Source organism: Coregonus lavaretus (genome assembly GCF_964263955.1).
Source record: "Coregonus lavaretus genome assembly, chromosome: 5".
Lineage (NCBI taxonomy): Eukaryota > Metazoa > Chordata > Actinopteri > Salmoniformes > Salmonidae > Coregonus > Coregonus lavaretus.
This window is the reverse complement of record NC_139992.1, coordinates 70,126,286-70,143,130: the sequence shown is the minus strand read 5'-3', so window position 1 is coordinate 70,143,130 and position 16,845 is coordinate 70,126,286. Positions and strand designations below refer to the sequence as shown.

The window sequence follows — 16,845 nt, the reverse complement described above, 5'->3', positions numbered from 1 at the left end:
GATCATGTCTTTGTCAGTTGGCAAACGTACAAAATCAGCAGGGGATCAAATACTTTTTTCCCTCACTGTACACTAGATTGCTATTTACGGGGCACTGTGTTTAAGCCACTGTGCCTCCATCTTGGCACTCCCCCACCAGTGTAACAAATATTTTGGAAGCTATAGAAATGCATTTATTAATGTCTACATTCGTTTTTGCCACATGTATTATATTACAGACACCTTAATGCATACATTTCAGTTATATTCTGTGAGCTAAACATAAAAATGAAAAAAATTAAAAATAATAATTGAGATGACTAATGTTACTGTCCCCACTAAAACAACAAAAATACTTAAATACATGTAATTTTGGCCATGAAACATTTAATAGACGGGTTAGCTGACATCACGAAAACGATGCTCACGCTTCAATGGGGCAGAAGTTCATGTGTGTAGCAAACAGCAATGACAAGAAGCTGCCATGTGGGGAATCGTAGGTGGCTCGTTTCAACTAGTTTTATCTTATTTTTGATACCATGTCTTGTTTTGAGGTGTTTTGACTGACTATGCTAATATGGTTGAAATTCGCTAGCTAGCTAACCAACAACTGTAATGATAATTGAGAGACAACAAGTGCTCATTGTGCACATTTATGTTTTCAATAAACATTGGAGATGAAATATAGTTTACATGTTGTCAAAAATCTATGCCAACTCAGTTTATTTTGCCCCATAGATGACACATCGGCTTTGTTGCTAAACAACCAACCCTTCTATTGAAATACTATAGAATGCCATTCATTCCTATGGAGGATTGAGCCTACTGGGGAGTGCCAATATGGCCGACCGGTGGCTTCAAAGCATATACTGTAAAAAAAATAAAAGTATTTCAATGGCCAATACATAGCATCAGCAATCCAGGGTTTATATACATAATTTGTCTGACCGCACTCCTGTCAATTTACCTCATTGATGTTATCAAACGAGTTTGATTTGATTGATTCTTTTGTAAGAATGTTTTGATTATTTATTAACCAAAATTCCATCATGCTGCATATAGCACAGGTGAGGTCAACTCAACACAGGCGAGGCAGGCACGAGCTCATTCCGAAGATAGTCGAAATGGGCCGAATACATTGCATTGTGGGAAAAAGGAGCTAGTCGCCATCTTGCTTTAGCGCCGCAAGTTATTAGGGCAGAATAAGAACCACGTTTGAATGAATATTTTTGAGACATACGAGTGTTTTAGCAATACACTTTGAGCAAATATTGCAGGTAGTGAGGTGTAAGAGGAACACCGTGCTATTTATTGTGCTATTTCCAACGATAGAACTAGCTAACTGGGAACGTTCGACTTGAGGAGGTAACGTTAGCCATGGGTCGCTCGAGGAGTCGCAGTTCGTCCCGTTCCAAACACTCCAAAAGCAGCAAGCACAGCAAAAAACGGAGCCGGTCGCGTTCAAGGGACAAGGAGAGGTCCAAGAAGCGATCCAAGTCCCGTGAAGCGAAGAGGAACCGGCGCAGAGAGTCGCGTTCACGTTCCCGGTCAGCCACAGTCTCGACCCGCAGGGAAAGGGAGAGAGCGGTCACACCGCCGGAGAGAATCGACATATTCGGCAGGACGTTGAGCAAGAGAAGCGCCTTGGACGAAAAACAGAGAAAAGAGGAGGAGGAGAAGAAGGTCGAGATGGAAAGACAGAGGAAGATGTGAGTCGTAACTGAATATTTTATCCAATATGCAAGACATGCTAACTAGCTTGCTAATACTCTCATGCTACACAGTCGATAGTTAGCTACAATGCTAACAGATCCGTCCATACACTCGGGCATAGGCGTTAGTTAGCAAGCTAGTAAACTGGCTAGCTAACGTTAGCTACGTGTCTTGGGAGAGGAGGCCCAAATCTGTTATGCAAGCCTGCAACACTAGTGCCTGCACCATTAGCCAACCAGCTAACTAATTGAGGCACTTGCCTGCAATTCACTTGCCTCTTTAGTCTAATAAAAGTATTTGAAATGTATACATTCCATTATCTTGCATCTAGTAACTATACATTGCCTGTCATGTCTCATGCATCACAATTCAACGATCTAGTGATGATGCGACACAGTGATTTATCTGGCTAACCTACGTGTCCTCAAAAACATTGTCAACAGTATAGATCCTGCCTCCAAGCTGTGGCTTATGTGACCATTATTGCCAAATGGAGTTAATAAAATGTAATTTCATATTTATAACACAGGCCTAATCACTGGTTAAATGAAACAGTTGAAAGGGGAGGGAGGGGCGTCAACTACAGTAAGTTGCTCACCTGTCAAATGAAAAATGTCAGGTATGCCCCTCTGGCTCTCAACCACTGAAGTCCAACCACAGGACTTTCATCTGGCCCCAGCAACACTAAGATTTACTAATGTCAGTCAAAATTAGCATTTTGAGTGAGTGACTTATAATAAGCTACAGTCCAGTCCGGAAATGTAACGATGAACAACCAGACACCTTCATCTCTGTTATATTTGCTTCTCAATAAAATTCCTTCACTTGTCTTGCTGCATTATCCATGCTTGTTGCACATTGCAAACCCCTGAGGTGTCACACAATTTATAGTGCAGTTTGGGGGAAGACTACTTTTGTAGTAGGTGTCTGTGGGTGTACATATTTTCTTCTTCAGCGAGCACCTCGCATAATGCCCACGTCCTGTCTGTTGTTTGTAGGCAGGCAATATTGGTCTGACAGAGAAAGAAAGACTGGGGAAAGCAGCTGTTGTGCACCTTTTGGCCAGTGGCTGATTGACACCGGATACCTACAACACAGTGGTCACCTGGTCTTCTGTGTGGCCTTTTACTGGCTAACCACAGGGCTACTTAACCAGCCACACAATGTCCAATAAAGACATGGACACCAGATAAGCAAAGACCCCGGTTTTAGCTTTCCTGGTTGTTGTGTTTGACTAAACCAAATTAAATCAGAGCAAGGGACAGTGTCGTGTTTTCAGTCGTGCCTGAAGCAATGTGACAACGATCACATCCTTTTGATAGGGCAGCTGAAATGGTTTAAATGCATGCCTTGTGTTCATGTGCACGAACCGACTTCCCTCGGGCATGCCTTTTGGACTGACCCACACCTAGCTTTACCCCCCAGTCTTCTGCTGCTCTGGACACGCTCACTTCCTCCCACGAAAGGGGGGGGGGGGGGATGTCTTATCTCATCAGGACTCCCTCTTATCTCCTGTTGTCCAGGGCCTCTGTCTGTAGTCAATAGGGCAAATCTGTTTGTCCACACACGTTGCATGTTTAGTACATATTCCATAGTGCCATGTGCTGCAATTCAATCCCAAATCAATGAAACACAAAGTTATAAAAACATTTTATATAAAAAATTGTTGTATAACCCTGATAAGCTTACAAATGCACAACTCCCAGAGGTTGTTTCTGTAGAAATCTGACTTATAGGGTACATTGATTCAACGGTAACTGAATATGCATTGATCATGTCATGTCACATTTGCTACCATGTCAGCAACCCTCCCCTCTTTCTCTCCCCACCCCTGCCGTGCAGCCGTCAGGTGGAGATAGAGGAGAAGCTGATCGAGGAGGAGACGGCACGTCGCGTGGAGGAGCTGGTGGCCAAGCGGGTGGAGGAGGAGCTGGAGAAACGCAGGGACGAGATAGAGCGGGAGGTGCTGCGGCGTGTGGAGGAGGCCAAGCGCATCATGGAGCGCCAGCTGTTGGAGGAGCTGGAGAGACAGAGGCATGCCGAGCTGCAGGCCCAGAAGGCCAGAGAGGTAACGCTCAGTCGTTGGGAACGCAGTCCCCCCCCCCCTCCTCTACCCCTCCCCACTACTGCCCTCTCTGGCAAGTGGGGATCCCCCCCCCCCCCCCCCCCCCCCCCGAACTGGTCATGGCACAAGTTTCTACATGGAGGGTGAGAGGGTAGCGCAGTGCTGCCATGGCTGAAGCTCAGTACATGATAGGTGGGATGGGTGATAGAGTTCTGTGAGCTTCAAAAGTTGTACATTGAGCGATAAAAGGGCAAGAGCTCAGTTTTCAAAAGTGGTAGATTGAAAGAGAAATGGATGATATTTGACAGTTGACAGTCAAAGTAAGACACTGGGGGATTCAGGTGAGACTTTTGCCATGGCAGACATGAGAATTTAGACTTCATCCCTTTATTCACTCTCATAAATCTCCCTCCTTCCCCATTCATACATTCCTATTCAGAATTATTCATAACTTTTATTTTAATTATTGTAAATGTCTCATTTTTACATCTCTAATAAAGAGCTCTTTTCAAATTGACATTCCATTATCAGTCACTTTCTCTGTTTGTGTCCAACATTCAGTGCACATTTTTATTGCCCCAGGTAGGCAGCGAGCACAGGTTTACCCAACCACAACCCACCCAGAAACAAATGGGGATGAGAAGCTTTGGCTTATTAGTGACAAATCAGTCCCTTTTAGCCCAATTGCTTTTTTCTATTTCTTGTTCTAGCAGCTAGTGTGGACTGTAGTCTTCTTGAGGCCATTCACTTTGCTGAGTAGACTAGATGCTGAAGCTGGGCCTAGGCGGAAGCCCCCACCCCCTCTTCTCTCTCCAGGCTTCATTAATGAGGGCCGTGGTTTGTACAGTCATAATGTTATGTGAATGAGAGGAGCAGCCAATGCCCAGCGACCCTGACTCAAACAGGGATCGGCCAGTGGCTCGGTACTAATCGGGTGAGAAATGTGGCCCCAGCGCGCTTCGCTGAGCTCTCCCTCCCCCATCTCTCCTATTCAGATTCCCTCTCCCCTACACATCCTAGACATACTTTTTGGGGAGGAGGGAGGGTAAGAATTACTTAGACACTAGGGAGGCCGCTTTCTGTTTTGAATGAATTTTGTTTTAATAGGCTACAATTACATACACAATTTAGTTTAGTGTGTCCTATAAAGTTGATATTATCATCCTCCCCGCTCCTAATAATCCTTGTTTTGAAAAGCTCCCATTAGAAGGCATCCGCTCTGGAATACATAACAATGACGGACCTCCATTTCCAGTTTCCTGTTTGCAAGGTCAACAATCTCTGGTCTATCCCTGTCTGTTAACCCTCTTCTTTTTATTTAATATTCCTTTTTTGTGTTGAAACTAACTCGTTTTAAAGAGAGAGAAAAACAAATGTACTCTTTGTGACGTCCTCATGAATTGCTTCTCCTTAGGGTTGTTTTTATTTTTGTTCATGATTTGATTTTGGACACAACTTGTGTTAACACCACCTTCTTTAACACCATTTGACCTGAACTGGCCTGCAGACAGCTCCCAGCTCACTCATGTACTGTACTGTGTTCAGCCCTCCTCCTCCACACTGTTCTGCTCCACTGTACTGTACACCACTGTACTCTGCTGCTGCATTATGTTGTCTCGATGTGAACTGAGCTGAGAGCGGCTTTAAAGAGTCACTGCAAGCTGGGCGGCAGGCTAGCAGTACAGAGATCAGTTTTAAAGAGGAAGGCCACAGGCGGGCCGGGCGTGTTTGGCGTATGGCAGCCCCCCCTCCCCAGGAGCGCTTCTGTCTCTCTGCAGGGGACACAGTCTGGACGAGACAGTAAATATTCAACCGTTTAATGCCGAATGCTTTCACCAGTTGTGTAGATACACAGGCAAGGAAAATGCGTAGGTATACGTACATTGGTGAGCCAAAACTATTCACTCCTTTTTTGTATCCTTTTTCTCTTTTATTATTGATGATGATGATGATGATAAGAAAAAGAGGCAAATAGATTTTTTAGAATGTTTGTCTTTTTCTATCTGTTTTTCTATCTATTATATGAGTGTGCCGAGTGGGTTTCCCTTTTAATGTCTTATTGATTCAGTGAAGGCTAAAGGTGTGATTGAGTGATTCCTATATGGGAGGGTATTGTCACGAATAGCGGGAGAAAAAAAGGGGGGTTATTTTTCCCTTTTGATATATTTTGTTCTCCTGTATTCTAAAAGCATTCCGGTTGATTGCGTGAAAGAATGGGAAAGAGTGGTTATGATGTGCGAGGGAGAGCCTGCGCAGACTCCTTTGTGGTTGGATGAAGACAAGTGAGTGTGCCAATGTGTGTGTATGTTAAGAGAGGTCAATGATGTGTAAGTGTGTGTATGTTTGGGAGTGCGTGTGTGTGCAGGGATGCTGTGCGGCCGTAGCCTGTGCGTGCGCTAACATGCCATCGTGTCACCCCTTTAGGAGGAAGAAACATCCAAACGGGAGGAGCTGGAGAAAATCCTGGAGGAGAATAACCGCAAGATTGCCGACGCTCAGGCCAAGCTGGTATGTCTGCTTCTCCTCTGTTCTGTACAAAGATAAATATATTTAGCTACTTTCCCAAACCCCAAATGCAAACGGGGCAATTCTACGATGAAATGTGGTTGTGTTGATATTGAAATACGTGGTCGTCGTAGATTTCATGCAAAAGTGGTGTTGGCATTTTTGTTATGAAATTGAGGTGATTGACGTACATTTCCAGGGTTACTATGAGAAACACAACTCAAGTACAACATAGTATTGCATGCTGGCATAGGCTTTGTATTGATGGTTATCAGTAGCCTTAACAATCATTGTTTTTCCCTTGCCTGTTTATATTCTGCCTGGCACTTAACTAATTTGTAAGATTTATTTGATTTGGACACGACATGGACACGCCAAGATTGTAGTAAACAAGGCAAAAAGCAACACACAAAAAAACTAACAGATTATAGTAAAATCTCAAGGCTAATATCAAACAGTTTATCAAAGTAACAGCAAACAGTTTGTGGCATTTTGGCACTGCAGGATCTCTCTATCCTAAACTGACCCCGTTGTTCTGTGTGTGTCTCTCCACCAGGCCGAGGAGCAGTTGCGTATCGTAGAGGAGCAGAGAAAGATTCATGAGGAGAGGATGAAGCTGGATCAGGATCGCCAGCGGCAGCAGAAGGAGGAGCAGAAAATGATCCTGGGCAAGGGAAAGTCCCGGCCCAAGCTCTCCTTCTCCCTCAAGGCCACCGAATGATCCTCTCATCCCTCCTCTCTTGCACTCCTCCATCCCCCCAGCGCTCTCCTCCTCCTCCTCTCTGGAACGTTCGCTGTGTGTTTAAGTGTGGAAGGCTGAACGAAGGGCAGCCCACGGCGCTGGAAGAGGCATGGCTCCTCTCCTGTCATTCACCGCCCTGCTTTACAGACCTTTCCCAACCAAGCCTTGGAGGGAGGGAGGCCCGCACACCGTCAAACACCTGACTGTTTTGCTCCCTGACCTCCCCCTTCCTCGCCCCCTCCCCCCAGTGACTATTGTTTGCTATTTTGGGGGGTTTTATTTCCATTTTTAAGGATTTGAACTGTCGTATAGAAAGCTGTCACTACTTGGTCCTCACCTTACTTAGGTCGTACTTTGAACAGTAAGCAAGCTAGGATAGAAACTCATAACGTGTGTGTGTGTCCAGTTGAAGCTCATTACAATATTGTGGGCGGTTTGGGAGTTGGCCTGGGTTTTCCTGTGCCATGTGTGTCTAATGTAGAAAGCTGACGAGGCAGGGGTAGCATACGCAGTAAAGCACACAGTCACCTCCACTTTAGCTGACAGAATTGTCTTCCACCTCCCTACACCTCACATCTGCTCTGATGATTGATCCTCACGTTTTTACGACGTTTCTACAATGTTTTGCTCCTCGATAGATTAGCATCAAATAGAACAACCTAGCATGTGAACAAAGATGCACTGCTGCACAGGTGAACCGAGGCCAATTCCCAAACTGCCCATAGAGCCGCTCCGGGGTTGGAACAGGATATGATGCTTCTCATCCATGGTCAGGAGGGGGGAGTGGAGGGTGGCAGACGTTTCCTGTATGATGTAATATTAGAATCGCTGTGATTTGGTGTCCTACTCCTGTGAGATAAATGTATGAAATGAATCCACACAACAACAACAAAAGACAAAGCGACAGGGATTTATAATCTTGCATCATTTTACTGAACTCTTACTGTGCAATCGCCGAGTGAATTGTGCTCTCAAGTAAAGTAGACGGTCGACCAGTGCACCTCTGTTCCTTCGTTTTGGTGTAGTATATTAACCTCGCCCTAAAAGGGTCCCCTTCAAATGACTATTGGTTCGTAAAGGATGTCCAAGTCCAGGTAAGATTGACTAGCTACATGTTGAGGTCTGACCAGGTGTATGTGCATGTTTGGACTTGTGTGTGGGTGTGTGTGTGTGACAGTATGTCTGACTGGCTGATCTCTGGTAGGTTTAAGGGGCTTCTTGAGTAAGTGAAACTTGTCTTGTGGTAATTTCCTGATGTGTTAATTGGAACTGAACAATTCACCAATAAATCCATTGAATGCGTACAACTCTGATTGTGGTTTTCAGTCTATGGTTATTTCAGAATTGCTGAGTTTACACATGCAGCCCAATTCTGATCTTTTGTCCAATTATTGGCAAAATATCTGATTGGTAAAAAATGTAGGTGCAGAAGATGCAGCCAATGTATCACTTTTTGCTAATGGATTTCCTTACATGATCCAACACACACTTTCCAGGGGATTTTACCTTTGAGCAGGATTACAGTTTGTAACCCCTTTTTAGAGTTAAACCTGTTTACCTCTCAGTAATGTATATGATAACATTTATATTTACTTGTCAAAGAATAACAGGTATTGTTAATTAAAATTAATGGTTTAGATATTTTTGAGAGGAGGGTTGCGATTTGCACTGCATTTTAAAAATACATTAGTTTGTATTTGGACAATTAGTTGGTATTTGCAGTCATGTAAATTGAGGTTCATGATTGGCTAATTTAATTGAACATCGACTTCTCAACTATTCTGTGGGCCCATGGTAATTATTGTTCCTCACACCTTTGAATGCATGCGTAATTTCCGCGTGGCTTGGATAATTTGATTTGATCCCTTTTAATGGCAAGGCTGTCCGGTCAAAATGCATACAGTAATGAAAGTATTGGCAAAATCTTGAAGCTGTCAGCAAGTTATTACACAATATAGTAGCAAAATCAATTATCTGTCAGTGACTCCTACGTTCTCTGTGGGTCCTATTTATCAATGTCAAGTCAACAATGTGCTTGTAATTACTCAGGTGACTTCTTTGGAAGAAGGGACCTGACGGGAGTGTCGGAGTCACTGAACTTCCAGGTGCATTACAGGACCTCTTGCCCCAAGATTCAACTGACATATTTGACATTACAAACCTTGGACGTGAACGCGACCGTCCATGCGTGAGTAACCACCATCATACCCTCGCTGGAACCTCGACTATATAGCCATCCAGGGTAAAAAAGTGACAGTGATGATCTCTCTATCGCACACGCACACAGAAACTAAGTGCCAAAACAAATATGACACTATTGTAACACAACTGAACGTGCCCATCATCGCTGAAACGAAGCATTAGGTCCGGGGAAACTTTGGGAAATAATAGAGTAGGCTATAGGTCACTTTTCACTGGCAAGTGTGCTTTCAGCGACAGGGTGCATAGGGAGTTCAGCAGGACTCCGTTTGATCACGATAAAGGCTCAGCGTGGACCTGCGATGTTCTCCGTTTTAAGTTGGTAACACTAAGGAGCAACTGAATAAACAAAGGTACGGCCCATGAGAACTCAGTCCCGCTGGTTAGAAGGCCTTTCAAGTGAGAAAATATGGAGCATATAGCCACATCAAGTCTATTCGTTTTTTGTTTAATACGTAGGCTATGTAATCAAATAGGCACCCGGACTATTGACATTTACATTTGTTTTTACAATGCTGCTACCCACTGTCTATTATCTATGTATAGTCACTTTACCCCTACCTACATGTACAAATTACCTCGACTAACCTGTACCCCCGCACATGGACTCAGTACCGGTATCCCCTGTATATAGCCTCGTTATTGTTATTTTATTGTTACTTTTTATTATTTTTTAATGTAGTTTATTTGGTAAATATTTCCTTAACTCTTTCTTGAACTGCGTTGTTGGTTAAGGGCTTGTAAGTAAGCATTTCACGGTAAGGTCTACGTATTCGGCGCATGTGACAAATACAGTTTGATTTGATTTGATGTAAAGATAAAAGCAACACACACTTTTTAATTGGTAGTCTATTTTCTGCCAAATATTTTTGCCAAACAGGTTTTCCAGCAATTTACAGACAGATACCCACAGTGATAGCCTCACATGAAATTCAGTTTAAGCCACTATATATAGTTTTAGAGAAAGATATTTTACAATGTCACACACTTATTTATATTAATGTTAGTGCTCTTTTAACAACGCAATGCTTTAGGCCTATTGTTTTTATTGACTTTTCATAGCCTAGTACTGCAATTCAAGGCTAATTACAGATGGAAAGTTTGAACGTTTTCAAAGGCCTATACGTCCTTGATTAGAGACTTATTCTAGCTAAACTACATATGATAATAATCCTAATCTGGTGTTTTAATGTAAACCTTTTTGATATTGTAAGGAGGCATAAATCCTGGCAACAGATGCATTATTATTATTATTAGGCCTATGCAATAAGACCTTTCACCTGAGGCCTATTTCACAATGGACAAATTCAATTATTATAGGCTTCACAAAACTCTCAAATTTCTCTTACAATTCGTTTTCCTTGAAGCTGAATGTGCTATAAAAGTGTAAGGCAGTATTCAGATTCTCAGCCAATGTGTTGAAGAGAGGTTGTGTGTATTTCCCAATCCCTTGCTAGACTTTCTGACTGAAAAGAGTAGAGCAGTCATTACCGATCGTTCACGGCTTATTTTAGCAAGGTAAGGGGGTATTTTTAAGACTGAGGAACTCACCGCTTCCTCTCTTCTCCCGAAGGCAGGATATTATCTGGACTCATGACACTATTTCAGGACACTCTTCCTATTGTGTATTCAGGGAAGGTAAAATGGCTAAGCGTCTTATATAGGCTGTACTTTTTATTTGATGACTTTACAAGAAACGTTAGGCCCATACAATTAAGAAACAATTAATTTATTTTAGTGTAACATTAGCACTTTATGCTGGCATCCGTTTCTTTATTACATTAACATGTTTATCTCGATCTTTTGTTATTCCTCCTTAACCGTTCATTCATCTTTCATTTGAATGTAGCCTATCTAATGCTCTTAATTTTCGCCAATAAACATCAACTCGACGGCGGGCATTCTAACTGTGTAGCCTGGCGGGTAAGGTTGTCACAGTCACACTGCGGTGTGTTGATTCCAGTCAAGAGGATCGGAACCCTGACCCCCAATTATCTATCTAGTGCGACTTCACCACGTTGATTATCAGCTAAACAAACAGTGCAATAAGCAATTGTAGCCTTAAATACACCACTGATTAAATTAAACTGTTCAAAAGTGTCAACTTCACACGTTTGGACTGATACATCTAGGCCTAATTTAGTTTGGAAAGGTGTGTGGGTTGCAATGACTCATCAAATCAGCGTCCATTAAACTAACTGACAGGCTACCTTGAGCTGTCTCAATTTACCGGGTTAGTCTACAAAGTACATTTTAGGTTACATTAGGTGAGTCTCATAAAAAATACATTTGTTCTATAGGCCTATTATCTACATATCACATTGTTGTGGACTGGTGGTGGTAAACTTGAAATAACATAATAATAATAATTATTATAATAGCCTAATTATAATAATTATAATAAAATAAAGAATTGCAGTTGGAAATAAATCAAACACTGAAACCATAAGACAAAGATTTGTGTTTTATAATAGCCATCTTTGTTGATGATAAATTAATAAAGATTTAGAATCACTCTTCAAATAACTTATTGGTAAATGTTAATCAAACATTTGCATAAAAACATCATGAAATAAATATTCGATGGTTCAAAACTTTGACTCACCCTTCTTCATTCGCGCATCCGCTAGTGTGCGCTGTTGCCTTTTGGAAAAAACTTGGCTTCTATGCGATGTCGTGTGAGGCGCACAATGTGGATCCTAATATGGGACATTTTAGATATAATCTGATGTACATTATGATACATTTTCACATTAGGAATATTTCTATTTGACAAAAGCACATGTAGAAAATAGTCGTGCATGTTGTGTCGACTTTCTGGGGGGGCATTTTTATAATAATGTAGGAATTTCATAAAGTGTTCCGATAATTTCATAAAGTCTTCCGATGTGAGAGGTTGGCTATTACAGATCATGATCCAATTCTCATTTCCCCTGGTAATTTTACCACTTCACCTATAGTATGATAAAGGTTAGACCTATACTTCATGTTGCCTAAAGTGATGTTCTCAGTGTACTGTATAAGTGTCATGCATAACCTATTGCACTTTACATGTTTTTTTTTTCTTCTATTGCACTTTATTTTAAAGACCGTTTTTTAGATAAAATATCTATCTTGGTCAATGCACTAGGCCTATTGATACAATATAACGTGATTCGACTGCTTACTCCAATTCTATACCATTAGCTAATACTGCTGTTTTGCAGTTGAACCAGTTGCGGAGCTGCTTCGTTTGATTGACAGGAGTATTCCTATTGACTTTCGGAGATCTGCCCAATGAACATCAACGTGGGAGGAGTCACTGTAGAACAAGCTCTGCCAAATATTCCGAGTCGCGGTCACTTGCAGTTACTTGCAATCCAGGCTCGGCGCAGCATTCAAGCATCCCTACGTTTTCGCCAAGCATTTCATTCGGATCTGCAGGATTCAAACCACAGCAATTATTTTGCAACTGAAAGGGACCCATAGTATGATAACTTTCATTTGAGTTGATTTGTTTCCTTTCATTTTCATAGTTGATCTTTATTTTTGTTCATTTGATATCATCGTTTTTTCTTATTTTTTTCTACTCTCATCCACAGTTCATTTGCAGCCAGTTTGCACACCACCAGCTCAAAGGGGAATACTATATCTCGAGCCGTTCTCTCTTGTCTGCTGCTATTCGAGAGAAGCTCGCGCACTTTGGATTGGTACCTTGGCTGGTTTACCTAGAACCCGACAAACGGGGGATTTATTAGGCTATTTGCGTCTGCGCTTGTGGAAGTGGACATCGGCGGCGACGAAGGTCGCCTTTCTGTTGTGAGGAATGTACCCGGTGCTAAGGTCTGCTCACTGAGGGAGAATATCGACGCGCTCTCTTCTCGACTCTCACTGTATGAAAGACTGCCGTGCGCCTCTGGTTTTGTATTCCCGAGGAGCTCTTATAAAGGGACTAACTCCGCACCAGGTCTTTTCTTGGAGATGCTCAACATTTGATCCGTTTACGCATTCGCTTCTTCGTCCCTTTTTAGCTTATTTGATCGGGATATAGAGTCTAATTGCCTCGGTCATTCTCTTGTGCGTTTCACGTCTTTTTTTTGAACATATCATTTCGGAACGGATTGTGACCCTCCCCGAAGACAGCAATAATGGGGGACTCGATGTGGAGATATTATTTTGGAGTTTTGTTAATTGCGTGCAAGGTGAACTTGTCCCGGGCGATAATTCTGGAGTCCATATATTGGAACACAACAAATACCAAGTAAGTGAAGCATGCGTCGCCCGCACTCATTCAACACGGGAAAATATGTCCAAAAATACACTATTTAGCGCTGGCGGTGACCTTTGTAAATAAGGCTTGTCACGTTATTTTATTACAGAGGTTTCTATAGAAATAGGCAACCTGACATGATAGATGTAATACCCTTAATGTGTAAAGTGATAGAATAGCTCATTGACATCCATTTTAATGGGGTGATTTTGCGTTGAGATGCCGGTTTGCGCCGACGGCCGCGCACGGGGTGATGGTGGTAACTTAGACATATAGGCGATGCAAAACCTCTGTTGATAGGGAGATGATGAATGCTAGGTATTTTTAAGTTTCTTAGTTTTCGTGTGTCTACTGTAGATGGCATAATGGTAAATTGTGCACACCAGGGAGAACGACTGCTTTTCAACAAGATGTGGTTATAGCATTTTGAGCCAAACTGACTTTGGAATTAATATTATGCCCCACTTCTTCTTGGTCAATAATAGTCAGGCCTACTTCACCAAATTATGGAAAATCGTAAAATGTCAATAATTAGAATTCAAATGGAGGCATATGAGAAACCCTTTTCATTTTTTCATCTTCATTTTTCATATTCCGCACTAATTGGAATAAATGACATTATAAATTCACTTTGGATAGCCTATTAAATACATCCATGGCCTTTTAAGCGAATATTATTTGGCTATATGATAAATGTTCACATAGGCCTATTTGTAATTGTCAATTATTTACAGAAAGTTGTATCATATTTGTTGACATTAGTTTTTGTGCGCTGTGGGCCTATTCGATGTAGTTGTTCTATGGCCAAATTTTTTTGTTTGGTAGGCCTATCCAACTTTAGAATTTACAGTAGGGTCCCAGTCCAAATTAATACTTGGTTTTAGTATCTACTTACAGTAAAAATTGCATAATATGGGATGAATAATGATAGTGTAGTCACTACTATTGAACTGAAAACGTTAAGGGCAGTAGACCTATATCCTCTTTTAACTTGTGGTCTCATTTGCAACCATCACTAACACTAGTCAGCCCCATGAAAATGGAATTTAACCGGACAGAAAATAGCCCCCAGAGTTGAATTATTCATTAAACATTGCAACCTCAGACGAGGAATTTCAAGGGGTCAAACCCCAATGGGTGGGCTCTCCTCTTTGTGCCCATTTCGTCACGGCGAAACACGAACTCGCTTAATAATTTAACTTTTGGCTTCAATTCAACAAGGATCTTGCATATATACCCTAACTATCCCTCCTAAACAGGCATAGATAAATAAATATAAAACAAGTGGTATCGGGAACGTTACGATAGATAGTCTAACAGGTGTCCATTGTTACTATTTCTTCATGATTGATAATCACATTTTTTATGAATGCGCGCTCTCCCCTTCATCAGATTGTCGTTAAGCATTCACCTCTGTGCGTTCTGGTGGTGTAGTTGGCCTTATTGCTGTACTATTTATCGTCGGAATTTATAAGAGGATTTCGGCTTTTACCTTGAGCATTGATCCTACGGAAGAGTTGCTCCACATGCATAGATTGGTGTCTGGCTTTTGCCTGTAGGCTTTTCTGGCGGTGGAATGGTGGCGGCAACAACCGTTTGCACTCGGCAGGAATGATGATGATCATGAAGGAGGGTTGGCAGAAGTCGTTGTCATTGAATCGCCTATAATCACTACCAAATACGTATATATATATATATCTCTCAATTTTATACAATATTTACTGTACATGTTTTGAAATCATTACACCAGGTTCGAGTGTGTGAGATAGATATACGGAGATAAAAGGATGCACAGAGGTATGAGGCGCACTCGCAGTGGTTATGCTCTTAGATCACCGTTTGGAGTTGAGTGGGTCTGTAGCACGGATGCGAGACGATTGATGCGAATAGGCTACAACAAGTCGCAATGACACCTGCATTACATTAAGCGTTTGCTGGTTGACGTTTATTGGGATGAATCTTGTCCTGGAGGCAGAGCTAAACGCGGTTCCCGCTAGATGGGCCAGCCGCAAAGTCAAAATTGGTCACACACCACTCCGGGCATAGTGTGAATTTATTGAGGCCAACTTTTAACCTCCGTCGTGGCACATTGTTGTCTATTGAGGGTAAAAACAACATCAATAAAATATATTATCAATTGTTAAAATCATCAAATAATGATAATACAATAGCTTAATTAATTAATTATTGGCCTATGCCTAGCCTATACGCCTTTCAAAGCCTATTCTAATCTATATATATTTTTTTTGTAGGCCTAGACCTCCACTATACATAAATATATAGGCCTATATAACCTATATTTTATTTTCTGTAAAGGGAACATTCTTCATTTATAGCAGCAAATGCATGCCTTTCAAATTGCTGTGTGTCATTTAACGTGGCATGTCACTCTTCCTTTTGAAAATAGCCCCAAAAAGTGTCCACCCTCGAAGCAAGTATAGGCCTTTACTAGGCCCACAAAGACAGCGGGCATTCCACGGAATTAGCGTGTGTTCTAGCGTTGGAATTAGCGTGTTCGCACATTCTTTACCTTCTGTGTGGGTGACGTGTTCAAAGCTAATGATCAGGTCAGGGGACGTTATTCTCTGGTCATATACTATTCTCTGGTCATATACTAACCTTTTGACCCTCAGTAGCCTAATTCACCTTTGCTATATTCTGCAGCAAGAATTACAAAGTTAAATACATTTGACATAATTGGAATAGGCCTACCTAGTCCTATGGGATAAAACTGTGGAGTGGGCCTTGAAATACAGCCTCAAATGTATTTTGAATGCCTAATCTCATTTTCTCTCTATTGAAGTTTATAAATGTGCTATAAGATTGTCATGAAAGATAACGGTTCCATAAACCATTTTACTTTATTATCATTAAAAAAAGTATTTTATTTTATTTTATTCAATGATATGCCTTTCTCAATAAAGCGTAAGCATCTTTGATTCTCAAGTCCAATAAGTTGAACAGAGCCTCTCTCCCCAGTAGTTTGAGTAGTTTTCATCTTTAGCATTCAGGGAGGGTGGATGTTAAAATGTGAATGCTTTGCCTTGCCTTCAGGCCAGTCCAATGGCTTTGTGTGTAGGCTGAGACACACACACACACAAACACTATCTCTTTACCTCTCTCTCTCTCTCTCTCTCCCTCTCCCTCTCTCTCTCTCTCTCTCTCTCTCTCTCTCTCTCTCTCTCTTCTCTCTCTCTCTCTCTCTCTCTCTCTCTCTCTCTCTCTCTCTCTCTCTCTCTCTCTCTCTCAATTTCAATTTAAGGGCTTTATTGGCATGGGAAACGTGTGTTAACATTGCCAAAGCAAGTGAAGTAGATAGTAAACAAAAGTGAAATAAACAATAAATATTAACAGTAAACATTACACTCAGAATTTTCAAAAGAATAAAGACAT

At 41.7% G+C, this 16,845-nt stretch overlaps 2 protein-coding genes across 3 annotated transcripts in view; both read left to right on the top strand.

Moving 5' to 3' along the window:
- Window positions 1-1,140: 1,140 nt before the first annotated feature.
- Window positions 1,141-8,317, top strand: LOC311129808 (arginine and glutamate-rich protein 1-B-like). Of its 2 annotated transcripts, XR_014613312.1 has the most exons (5): window positions 1,141-1,688; window positions 3,535-3,760; window positions 6,182-6,265; window positions 6,819-7,404; window positions 7,707-8,317. XR_014613312.1 is itself a non-coding variant. In XM_084162262.1 (4 exons), the coding sequence occupies exons 1-4, from the start codon at window positions 1,357-1,359 to the stop codon at window positions 6,981-6,983; spliced, it is 807 nt and encodes a 268-aa protein (XP_084018388.1). In that variant the 5' UTR covers window positions 1,141-1,356; the 3' UTR covers window positions 6,984-8,317. The 2 variants fall into 2 exon arrangements, 1 of the variants encoding a protein (XP_084018388.1); XM_084162262.1 differs by having other exon boundaries at window positions 6,819-8,317.
- Window positions 8,318-12,543: 4,226 nt separating this feature from the next.
- The window catches only part of efnb2a (ephrin-B2a), a 15,480-nt gene continuing 11,178 nt past the window's right edge, over window positions 12,544-16,845 (top strand). Inside the window, exon 1 of the mRNA XM_084161358.1 lies at window positions 12,544-13,458. The gene's annotated coding sequence lies outside the window, so the exon portion shown is untranslated. The remainder of the gene's footprint in view (window positions 13,459-16,845) is intronic.

Bases quoted from the DNA above. Each gene is read 5' to 3' on its own strand.
- LOC311129808 (XM_084162262.1), top strand. From the start codon at position 1,357: ATGGGTCGCTCGAGGAGTCGCAGTTCGTCCCGTTCCAAACACTCCAAA. The intron at 1,689-3,534 runs GTGAGTCGTAAC...CCTGCCGTGCAG, and splicing joins ATGGAAAGACAGAGGAAGAT to CCGTCAGGTGGAGATAGAGG. The intron at 6,266-6,818 runs GTATGTCTGCTT...TCTCTCCACCAG, and splicing joins CCGACGCTCAGGCCAAGCTG to GCCGAGGAGCAGTTGCGTAT.